The sequence below is a fragment of the Musca domestica genome, unplaced genomic scaffold (assembly GCF_030504385.1).
Source record: "Musca domestica strain aabys unplaced genomic scaffold, Musca_domestica.polishedcontigs.V.1.1 10, whole genome shotgun sequence".
Lineage (NCBI taxonomy): Eukaryota > Metazoa > Arthropoda > Insecta > Diptera > Muscidae > Musca > Musca domestica.
In genome coordinates, this window is record NW_026712115.1 from 16,154,798 (window position 1) to 16,167,633 (window position 12,836).

The 12,836-nt window shown below is 36.2% G+C and overlaps 1 protein-coding gene across 4 annotated transcripts in view; it reads right to left on the bottom strand.

Annotated features, from left to right (window-relative positions):
* The window catches only part of LOC109612410 (potassium voltage-gated channel subfamily H member 8), a 1,874,382-nt gene that overhangs the window by 393,605 nt on the left and 1,467,941 nt on the right, over positions 1–12,836 (bottom strand). For all 4 annotated transcript variants that reach the window (XM_059127170.1, XM_059127167.1, XM_059127162.1 and 1 more), the window contains exon 11: positions 4,237–4,355. In XM_059127170.1, the coding sequence (XP_058983153.1) occupies positions 4,237–4,355 (119 nt within the window). The remainder of the gene's footprint in view (positions 1–4,236; positions 4,356–12,836) is intronic.

Genomic DNA, 12,836 nt, shown 5'->3' on the forward strand with positions numbered 1-12,836 from the left:
CTTGCTGCAAGCAAAAAAGTCATGTAATCTGAAACATATTTCACCTCCAAAATTAGACTAACTCCAATGTTAAATCCCAATAATTTTATTTTTATTGGGTTTCTTTAGTTCAAGTCGTTTTACTTGCTCAAGGTAGTTTATTTTTTAAGGAAAACTAAAATTAAACGGTGTTGGCATGTTTTTTCGGGATATCATAGTATTTTGTTGTTATATATTCATGACCATCATAAGTCGATTTAACAATATCCGTCTGTTTGTTGAAATCACGATACAGCGAATATTATTTGACGTAGAACTTCAAAACGTTGCAGAACAACATTTTGTTTGTATTGAAAATGAGATAAATCGGTCCACGTTTTGGTATAGCCGCCATGTAACGGTACCTCCCAATATTCGGTATTTTGATGATTTTCAACATATTTTCCCACTGATTTGTCTAAAAATTGGTATATGTGGGTCATAATGGATTCTAGTTTCACTGGCGGAGCATTGAATGTATAGGTCCACTTTTTTTTCGGTGATTTTTGACACTTATTCCCACGGATTTGTCTAAAAATTAGAATTTGTAGTGTTTAATGGGTTCAAGCTCCTATGGCGGAACATAATGGTACCTCCCGATATTCCATATTTTGATGATTTTGCCACATTTTTCCACGAATTTGCCTAAAAATTGGTATTTAAAGGTCTAGCTTCTGTGGCGGAACTTTGTATGTTTGGGTACACGTTTTCGTATAGCCCCCTAAAACGGTACCTCCCGATATTGGGTATTTTCATGATTTTTGCCAAATTTTTCCACGGATCTGTAAAAAAATATATAAATGAAATAACTATTTCTCGAATTACTCTCTCTTTTGCAGAACTTTTGTGATAACAGACGACTTCCATTAAAAATTTTCAACCAATATTACAAAATTTAGGGAAACCGACACACCTAATAACCGAGTTAGGATGACGACCGATAGATGGTTGTGACATTCACAGCGACTACGGTGCAGAAATATACACGTTATAGTAGAGGGAACGTCAGAAACCTCATTTATCTTCATAACTGCCGTACATTACTCTTTAAGGCAAAGGGAACGTTGAAGTCCTCTTTACTATCAAAAGAACATGCACACTCTACAAATTCTAGAGCCTGTGCGAGGTGTATGTATTTTTAATTGAAACAAAGGCACATTTATATAAAAATTAACAAAACTTATATTTGGTTTTGAAAGAAATACAAGAACTAAAAAATCATAATTTAAAAAAAGTATTTTTTTGGCAATTTAAAATTCAAAGAAGACGTGATGTAAGTTTACAAGTACAAACATTGTAAAGTGTGCACCTACAAGCCTAAGAAATGTAAGAAACCCACTTAACTCTAAGGACAATACAAAATACTCTTAGAAGTAAAGGGAACGTTAAAAAACCCTTTTTACATTGAAGAGATTACGCACACTCCACAAATTTTAGTGCCTACGGAACGTTAGAAAACCCACTTGACTCTAACGACGACATGAAATACTCTTAGAAATAAGGGAAACGTTGAAAACCCCTCTTAACTCAAGAGTCGTCGACTGACGACAGACCTCAAGTAATTCTACGGTAACTCCTTTCATACTGTCCGGAGATTTTGAAGCAGCCTGCTTTTGTTTGTAAAAACATTTTAATTTAGTTCTGCTATTCGACTCTAAGTGATTTCAATGTTACTCACTTGCATGGTTGTCCATATTCGACGGACCTTTGGGCCCATTCCGCAGGCAACATTCTTTGCGTCAATTGTATGGGGACCTCTCAACACTGGCTCGTACGGCAGCGATATTCTCGGCCGATCGCCTTGGTCGACTTTTATATGGCCTCTTCGGATTAGAAAGAGCCTTACCAGTCGAAATTTTTTCGTATAAACGCTTAATGGTGTTTTAAAAGCACGTTGAGTTTTCACAATTGACTTCTTCTGTTGAATGTACATTTCAGAGCGCTCGCGTGTTATGTATTGGTTCATGATAAAAATCTGCTTGGACTGACGCTTCAAACGCGGTATGTCATTAAGCGATGTGACATGTCTGTCAAAAGTTATGGCGCTGCCAGATGGGTCCGTCGAATATGGGCAACCCATATTCTTGCAGGGATAAAACGCGGTTGTTATTTATTATACCCTTCACCTTGGAAAGGAGGGTATATTAACTTTGTCATTCCGTTTGTTACATCCCTAAATAGATACCGTAGATACCGTAAAGAATATATATTCATAATCAGCATAAAATTCTAAGTCGATTTAACGATTTCCCTCTGTAGGTCTGTCCGTCTGTCTGTCGGTTGAAGTCATGATACAGCCCACATTATTTGACGTAGATGTCTAGGATGGTTGGTATTGAAAATGAGATGTATCGGTCCATGTTTTGGTATAACCGCTATATAACAGTACCACCGATATTCAGTATTTTAATGATTTCACCACATTTTTTCAACGGATTTCTCTACAAATTGGTATATGTAGGTCATAATGGGTTCTAGTTTCACAGGCGGAACATTGCACATATGGGTCCACGTTTTGGTATAGACCCCATATAACAGTAATTCCCGGTATTTTATATTTTGATGATTTTTGCTACATTTTTCCATGGATTTGTCTAAAAATTAGTATTTGTGGGTCATAATAGGTTCTAGACCGTGTGGCGAAAATTTGTATTTTTTGTTCAGCCCCTATATATCGGTACCTCCCGATATTCGGTATTTTCCTGATTTTTCACGGATTTGTCTAAAAATGGGTTCAAGCTCCGGTGGCGGAACATTTTATTCATTGGTCCAGGTTTTCGTATAGCCCCCATATAACTATACCTCCCGATGTTGGTTATTTTCATAATTTTTGCCACATTTTTTCACCGAGTTGTCTTAAAATTGGTATTTGTAGGTCATAATAGGTTCTGGCTCGTGTGGTGAAAAATTGTATGTATAGGTACACGTTTTGGTATAGCCCCCATATAATATATATATGATTTTCGCCACATTTTTCCATGGGTTTGTCTAAAAATTGGTATATGTAAATCATAAAGTGTTGTAGTTCCTGTGGCGAAACATGGTATTTGTAGGTCGATATTTTCGTATAGCCCCCATATAGCGGTACCCTCCGATATTAGTTATTTTCATGAATTTTGGCGCACTATTCAATGGAATTGTCTGAAAATACACTATTCATACACAATTAATACACAATACACAATTCTTCTGAGAAATTTAACCTCAAAAAGAGTATTCTCCATATAGGTCTACAAAATTATTCAGCGGATTTGTTTCAAATATCGCATTTGAAGTTCACTATGGGTACTGCAGCCTATGGCGGAAAATTGTATATGTAGGTCCACATCTTTACAGCCCACATATAACGGCACCTCGCTTCATTTGGTATTTTGATGATATTAGCGGCATTATTCACCGGAATTGTTTCCAGTTTGATGTTATTAGAGAAATTTTTTACCGGAATTGTTTCAAATTTCGTATTTAAAGTTCGTAATGGGTACTACCACATCTTTGTATAGCCCCCATATAACGATTTTCTTTTGAGCGGATTTTTTCAAGTTCCTTTAAAATAGTGGAGGGTATTAAAAGTTTGGCCTGGCCGAACTGAGCTGTTGCAGCTTGTTGCATTTTCTTTGGAAAACTCCTCTAAGTATATTATTTAGGCCGAATGACTATATACGATAAAAGCTCTTTTAAACATTAAATATAAGGAACCGTTTTGGACGTATTACTGGAAAAATATATAAATATAAATGAAATATGATTTGGGCAAAGCAATTTTGACACCTGAAAATTGTATTAGTTTTTATTTCCTTGTAAATGAGTGTCTAATTTATACAAATTTGAATTTTTACGCATCATATCTTAGGTGACAATATTCTGAATTTTTAAGCCATAAATTGTGAAATTTTAAAAAACAAATAAAAAAATATTTTTTTAAAGTGCGTAATGTAATATACGAAAACAATTCACTAGACTCCAATTGAAATTAAGCTTTGGATTTTTTTTTTCGGTGCAAAAGAATTCACGTATGTTAAAATCTACATCATTCTGCTTTATACATTTTATATAGTACAAGTCTAAGTAGTCCCTGCATCAAAAACATCGTATATCTCTCCTAGAACTCGGTCATAGTAAAGGTTTTCGTTCTTGCATGTTCTAGGACAGAACAAAATGCACGTGGGTGGAACAAGTAAAGTGATTTTAAATTAAACATTTTATGCAATACTAACTTACCTGATGTAGAGCAATGAAATCTTTAAGGTCGCGCCATTTGCTTTCGTACAGGGATCGTCTGGAATACATGCGCTGTATAATGGCAGTAACATTTCCAAATACAACAGCATGCATTAAAGCTAGTAAATGGAAGAAAAAACAGCAAATAAATGAACTATGAATACCACAGCTGAAAATGTTGTATTTTAAAACATATAATTTTGTTCTGAATACATGTTTTCACGCCTCTACTTTGAGAACTATTAAATGCAATAATTTGGGGTATATTTTTTTTGATTATTTCAATTTATTGAAGTTGTATTCACAAACCGCAAGACGCAAAAATCTTATATTAAGGTGTGTGATATTTTAATGAATATTTTACAAGTTTGGGAACACAAAAATGCTTAAATTAATTTGCCATTAATTGATAAATCAGCAACAGGCAACGCTTATTTTTATGAATAACACAACAGTATGTATCACAATAAAAGAATAATACAATATAGGAACATAGTTTAAGTATTGATAAAATCAGTGGAAAGACAAAGAGGTGTTTCAATTGAATTGGGTGATGAGTTTTCTGGCTTGATTTTGATTATATTTTTATTTGATTATATTCTCTAGAAGTCGCTATTAACCTTCACAATATCGTCGGGCAATATTTAAAAAAGTACAATTATAGCACAGGGTGAAATAAAAAAGCTGCAACCAACTTCTGGTTGCTGTCATTTCTAAGCCACTCGTCCGACATCTGTTAAAATTATTTCAGTAATAGCTCAATATTTTGTAAGAATTTTCCAGAAAAAAGTTCACAGTAATGGAATTCAAGCGTGATTGTGTGATTTCTTTATATTTGACTGGAAAACCACAAGTGGCTATCGTTACAGCACTCCAGCATTTAAATGTAAATAAATGTTTTGAGTCCCGTACCATCACCCGTTACCGTGATACTGGTAGCGTAGCCCGACGTCAAGGAAGTGGACGGAAAAAACAGCAACATCAGCAGAAATGGTTCGAAAAAAAGAAGCGATTTGATCGAAATCCGCGTCGCAGTGGCCAAAAAATGGCTAGTGAGCTAAACATATCGCAATATTCCATTGTCGCTCTCCGCTTGTATAGGACTCACCACCATCGCACCAAGCACGCGCCACCCAAGAATGGTTACAAAATGAGTTTCTTCGCTTCATTTGCAGCGGACAATGGCCACCAAAATCTCCGGATACCAATCCGTTGGACTATTATGTCCGGAGTATTTTGAAAAGCAAGGTTGGCACTAAAAATACCAAAGTGTCGATCACCTCAAGCAAGTGCTTCGCCGGGAATGGGCCAAAATACAGCAGAGCAACATTCGGTCAGCGTGTGACGGTTTCTTTGGCCGTTTGAAGCCACAATTCGTGCCATAGGTGACCAATTCGAACAAATCTAAACTTATTCTAAAATTTGATGGTATTTCCGACATTTCTTGCTTTCATTCAATAAAATTAAAAAGTGAAAAGTGAAAACTTCACTGCAAATTTCAGATCATTAAGTTCGTCTCGAAAGAGAAAATTATTGTGTTTAACTTTGTTGTAGTTTTTTATCTAACCCTGTAGACTTGGATGTCGTCATGTACATGTGCCTGCGCTGCTGTGAAAGTTCATTTAAACTGGTATTGACGATTAGCAGCAATAGGAGAAAAGTTTATGTCTCAGAACATTATGGTTAACAATTAAAAAGTACAATGAGAGTAGACCTGGACGTCATCAGCTACTTGTGGATGTGCTGCTGTGAAAGCTAATTTAAATAATAGAAAAACTTCGTAGGCAGAAAAGTAAGAGTTATTTTTTAAGATACTTCCTGTGGTCGCTGTAGGTTTTATAAATAGGACCCATATGACAGAAGAATATTTCAGAATTGGGCGAACAAAATCCCTTGCTCCCGTTTCACAAAATCAAGAAAGACAAATTATTTTCCTTTGTTTATAGAAACAGAAGTAAGGGAATTACCTTAAATTTACACTATGACTCCAAGATCAACAAAGGTTTTAACTTTTTACAGATTGAAATAAGTTCGTTTTAGTTGAACATTTTTTTCTGACATCCGTGCTGATAGGGATATACAATAGAATAGACACCATGCTTAAGCTTTTTAGTTTTTATTTTTACGACAAGCTTTGGCTTCACAATAGATTTTGGTATTCCTCGGCAATTAGCCATATTTTATTTAAGAGTGGAATGATATACGATGTTTTCCAAACATCACAAAAAATGGCGCAATTCACAGAATGCAACTTGTCCAAAATCTTAGTCATACTTTAAATTGTCCAATCTTTTTGAAACGATAGTGCTGTTCAATAATGCAATTGATATTGATTGATTAGAGTTAATTTTGAAGGCTTATGACTAACAAAGCCTATGTAGGTCCACGCCGTATAGACCCCAATATAACAGATATATTCGTTATTTTTAAGATATTAACAGAATTTTTAACGGATTTTATTTTTTGAAAATTTCCAAGTTCCTTATAAATGGTGGAGGGTATTCAAAGTTAAGAAAGTTCAGAATTTCTGTGTTTAATATCCTTTTGCTTAACCAGGCATCAGTCATTACAATGATATAATGTTCAAGGCTAATTGTATAAGTTAGATACTTTGTCCCTCAACTTCCCTTGCTCGATCAATCACGGATGCTGATTGGTGCACTGACATCTCCTCTACAACTCCCTGGCGGAGACCGTAGTAAGCGGATCGTCGCTGGACGTTGGTTGTTGTCGGTAACCTCACCTTGTTACACATGTTCTCATTGGAAGTAGTTACATATGTAGCAGTAGACGACATGAGACCCTCAGCGGTCACTCAGAACCATTGCGTTCACTTGTCATTAGTCTTTGAAGCAATACCCATCAAAGTCACTGTCGCCAACAGAATATTGAAAAGAGGTAAACTTATTGTTGTAAAAACATTACAAAAGCAATTCAAAAAAAAAAAAAAAACAGCACATTTAGCAAGAAAAGAAATTAATCCTAGTTGTTTTATTTTTCTTATTGTTTTTTTCCCCCATTGCTCTTCATAAACATTTTGATCGCATCGAGCCGGGTTTGCCAAGTTGTGAAGTTTGCCTGTTCATTAATTGCAGTTTTTTATTCTCTTTTGCAAAGGAATCAACTCAACAACACACATCCCCCTCATAAATCGTACCACCGCGTCAACATCATCATATTCATCATCATCAACATCAAAAAAGGTACGTAAGTTCAGTGAAAATTGTTATTGTGAGCTTAGAGTGCTATTTTTAAAAAAAGAAAAAACAAGTGAAAAGTGTTAGTTTTTCTTTGCTTCGCGTTACTTGTCGCCTCTGTTTTACTCTTATTCTCGGTTCCTTTAAATATACAGTCCACAACAATTTTATTTTGCTAAAAAAATCAATTAAAGATTCCTTTTAATCGAGATTTATTCACATTATTTTCCATTTTATTGCGAAATATTCAAATTTTTAATTCACATCTAATAAAATAATATTTTCGTTTACAAAATTTTTGAATTTAAAAAATATAAAATTTAGAAAAATAATTTGAATTTGGTAATTGTTAATAAAAAAATGTTTTTGGACTTTTTTAATTTTTGTCACCCTACATTCGCCATATTATATGTACTTTTACATATCAATCGTGTACATATCAATATTTGTCAGTCGAAAATACGTGCACCCTACACTCGGCACACACCGACAATTAATCAATTTTTTTATTTTTCAAATTGTTTCGAATTTTTTCAATATATTTGATAAATATCGCCATTTACGTATACTATAATTATTATTTGGATATTCATATAAAATTTTATTTCGTAATACATTATATTCTAAATAACCATTTGGTTCCTTTTTGATACTTTTTTTGGTAAATTTTGGAAAGTTTTTCAATCTTTTCTCCACCGAATTAGTTTATCTTTGGGATTTTAGAATATTTCGAAACACCGGACTTCAGGACTTGTGGTATAAGGTCAAGGATACTTATGAAAAGTATCTTGTTTATTTGATAACCGTTAAGGGTTTCTGTGGCGCGGTCATGCAATAGGTCGAATACTTCACAGTCAGGTACTGCCAATCCAAGCAATGTACCTTATAATAGTTTGCCACCCTTATCCAATATGATTTATCCAGATAATCAGAGTACTGCTGATATAACAGTTTCGAATTGGAGTTTACCGCCTTATGGTTCCGACACCATGCATAATCTTAATTTACCGCCGTGCGATATAGATGATTTCCACGGAGATTTTTTGTCGTGGCCCACATTCCGGGATCTATTTTCTGCAATGTTTATAAATAATTATCGATTAACTGATATTGAGAGGTTGTGTCATTTGATTAAGAAAACTCAAGGTGAGGCTAGTCAAATTGTGTCGAAGTTTCCACTCACACATAAAAGTTTTGTTCTGGCTTGGAAAGCTCTCAGAGATGTTAATGACAACAAAAGAATTCTAGTCAATAGTCATTTAAAAATTCTGTTCGATCTTCCATCGTTAGCTAATGAAACGAGTTCAGGTCTTAAGACTTTACAAAGAGGCAAAAACGGTTGTTTATCTGCCATGTCAGTCTATGACATTAGCACGGATCATTGGGATCCTATTTTAGTTTTATTAGTATTCATCGTCTGTTGTATGCCCGTTGTGTTGTATGCCCTAATGAAAATCATGCGCTCTACTCTTGTTATCGGTTTAAAAAGATGTCTTTCGAGCAGAAAATTACTGTTGTGAAAAAGCATAGCTTGTGTTTCAATTGTTTGTCAAGAGGTCATTCGGTCAGTAACTGTCCCAGTGCTCATAGTTGCTATGTGTGCCATGAAAACATCATACCCTTATCCATAAACCTAATCGATCGGCACTTACAAATAGCTCCTCTTCAAATGTAACCCCTACAGTCGGAGTCCCAAAAATTGCTTCCAATTCTTATCTAGATAATGTTGCCTCTGTATCCAATGGTGCTAATCTGACTGTAGTAAACCGTCAAGTGTTGCACACATCGCATCATTCGCGTGTCCTTCCAAGTACCGCCATGGTGAATATTGTTCACGAAGGAAACTCTTATCCAGTTCGAGCCCTCATTGACCCTGCATCTGAGGCTAGTTTTATAATTGAGCATCTTGAAAATAGATTGAAGTTATCGTCTCGATCCACTCTTGCAACCATTTCTTGGGTAAATGGTTCATATTCCGTTACCTCCCGGAAAAACTGTCGGATTTGTATAAGTTCTCGCTTAAGTCCTTCAATTTTGTTGAAAACAGACGCTTTTGTGCTCCCCAAGATTTCTAGTAATCTTCCATCTTTTTCTGTTGACCCTGTTTTAGCTCGTTCTTTGACAAATCTCCTTCTGGCTGATCCAAACATTTTTGATTGTCGTTCGGTAGATATGTTGTTGGGCGCAGACTTAAATCCGTAGATGTTGTTGCCTAGGGTACAACAAAAGATATTAGGTTTTCTATTGGCGCAAAATACCGTCTTTGGTTGGATCCTTTCTGGCCGACCATTTTGAGCTTCAGTGAGGAAGACAGCCTCAACAAAACCATTTTGCGGTTTTGGGAACTTGAGGTGGTCCTCAAAAGCAAATTACTTTCGCCATCAGACAAGTTCTGCGAGGACAATTACCGGTCTACAACCACGAGAAATTCAGAGGGTCGTTACGTGGTAACACTTCCCATCCGTACTGAATTTCTTCACAGCCTGAAAATTGGTGATTTGCGTCAAAATGTTCTTAGTCAATTTATTAGGAACGAAAATTCGGATTTACGCAAGCCTTCTCTCAAAGATATGTATGATGCAGTTGTTCGCGAGTATTTTGACTTAGGTCACATGTGCTCTGTTTCTCCCTCACAAGCGCCCCTAGTATGTTACTTACCCCATCACCCAGTTGTGAATCTAGAAAAACAGACCTCCTAATTGCGCGTAGTTTTAAATGCATCAAATAAGACTTCTACTGGTATAAGTCTAAACGACATCCTTCACGTGGGACCAACTCTCCAAGCAGTCTTAGTCTTATTAATATTGAGATGGCGCTTATTTCGGTTCGTCTTTAATTGTGACATCACGCAAATGTATCCTCAAATTCGCGTTCACCCACAACATACATCGCTTCAAAGAATTTTCTTCCAGGAATCTACCGATGACCCCATTTCATATTACGAATTGCAAGCTGTCCCTTTTGGAGTAAATTGTGCCCCTTATTTAGCAATTCGTACTTTGCTCCAACTTGCTGATGATTGTGAGTCTGAATATCCTTTGGCTTCAAATATCCTTCCTAAAAGTATGTATGTTGATGACATCCTTGTGGGCGCCCATGACCTAGACACCGCTATTCTTGCTCTGGATCAGCTTATTGCTTCTTTCACCACAGCTAAATTTGAGTTGAGAAAGTGAACTGCAAACGACAAATCTGTTCTTGCTAGTTTGCCTATTGACCATTTAGTTGACGCTCAGGTTCTTTCATTTATAGAGGCAAGTAGTTCTAAACCATTGGGTATTCAATGGAATGCCAGTTTCGTTGATAATTACCCTCATGTTAATTCAATAACAATTCTGCGTTGGGTTCATTATGAACGAAATACTTTAGCTGAGCTACATGTGTTCTCTGATGCTTCGGAGAAAGCCTACCCCGGGTTAATTTGCGAATAAACAATTCTTTAGGGGAAATGTGTGTTCTTTGCTAGCATCTAAGAAAAGAGTATCCCAATTAAGTCGGTTTCATTACCTCGCTTGGAATTATGTGGTGCTCTGCTAGCGTCGGAACTCCTAAAGCCTATTTTGAGTGACTTGGATATTCCAATTAACAAGATTTTCTGTTGGACCGATTCTAGAATTGTGTTAGCTTTGTTGCGAAAAACTAAAACTAGAACTACTTTTGTGGAAAATAAGGTTTGTCGAATACAACAAAATGTAGGAAATGGTCATTGGTTCCATGTTAGGTCTGAGGACAACCCGGCGGATTTGGGAAGCCGCGGAGTCTCTCCTTTAGAATTGGCTAATAATTCCCTTTGGTGGAAAGGTCCTAGTTGGTTGAGTTTAGATAGCTCTGCTTGGAAAATATCAGATCTCTCTCCACTTGAAACTGAATTGGGGACACGTAGTGTAAAACACATTTTCCTTCTTTACAAAATATGAAAATATTTTGGAGCGATTTTCATCACCTTATAGAGCGTTGCGAGTTTGGCATACATGTACCGTTTCATTTATAAAACTCACCCCCACAATCGGCCTGCAAATTGTTTCACGAGTAAAATCCCAACCTCTGAAAAAATTAGAATGGTTAAGAATTATTTAACGATTGGCCCGTCTTCTTGTTGAATACGCACATTCAAAAACTGTTCAAAAAAAAAAAAACTAATCAGCTAATGTTGCTTATATTTCGATTGGAGTTTTGGATTCCTCGTGTCAAAACGCTTATTCGTACAGTCATTAATCGTTGTAAGGTTTGCTGGCTAGTGAAAAATCGAAAAATCCGCAGATTATAGCTGCACTTCCTCCCGAAAGAACTTTGATAAATAGACTCTTCACTACAACTGGGATAGACTTTGCTGGACCTTTTGATATTAAGTCATTTACGGGTCGTGCTTGTCGTATCAGTAAGGAATACGTTTGTGTCTTTGTTTGTTTCACAAACAAAGCTTTGCATTTAGAGGCGGCGTCTTATCTATTGTCGGCTTCATTTCTGGCTACTTTTTATCGATTCATAGGTCGTCGTGGTTGTCCTAAAACCATTTTTTCCGACAATGGGACTAATTTTGTTGGTGCTTCGCATGAATTCGAAAAAGATTTCAGGACGTTTCTTAGAGAAAGTCGTCAGACTATTAGTTCCTCTATGGGGTATCAAAAGCTTACTTGTCAATTTATACCAGATGTCGCTCCTCACATGGGTAGTCTTTGGGAGGCAGCAGTCAAAAGTTTTAAAAAAACATTTTTATCGGCACGCCAAGTTCTTGTCGTATACGTTTGAAAAATGTCGACGATTTTAGCTCGCATTGCAGCATGTTTCAGCTTTCCGCAGGTACCCATATTGTACCGGCAGAATTTTTCTAGAAGGCATATTGACCAATGGAGTTATCCTGATCCAAGGTTATCTCCAGAAATGACCATATACCTCGGAATTGGCCAGAACATTGCATACTTTTCATAATGCCAATAGATGGCACGCTTCATAGGCTTTATGTAGGTGCCCACATTGTACCGGCAGAATTGTCCTGGAAGGCATATTGACCAATGGAATTATCCTGATCCAAAGATATCTCCAGAAATTGCCATAAACGTCAGAACTTTGAATACATTTTATAATGCCAATAGATAGTACGCTTCATAAGCTTTCCGTAGGTACCCATACCGTACCGGCAGAATTGTCCTGGAAGGCACATTTGTAAGAGTTAATGGATGTGGCAAGAGTTATTTCCTATTATATAGTATGCTTTGACTTTGATTACGCCTTTGGTTCGAGCTGATGTTTCAAATAATTCCAGATTTAGATTCTTTATAATATTACTATGAATCACCGGTTTGATCATATTTATACCCTACACCACATAGTGGTAAGGGTATTATGTCTTTGTGCATTTGTTTGTAACATGGAGAAGGAAACGAGATAGACCCACAGTTACTT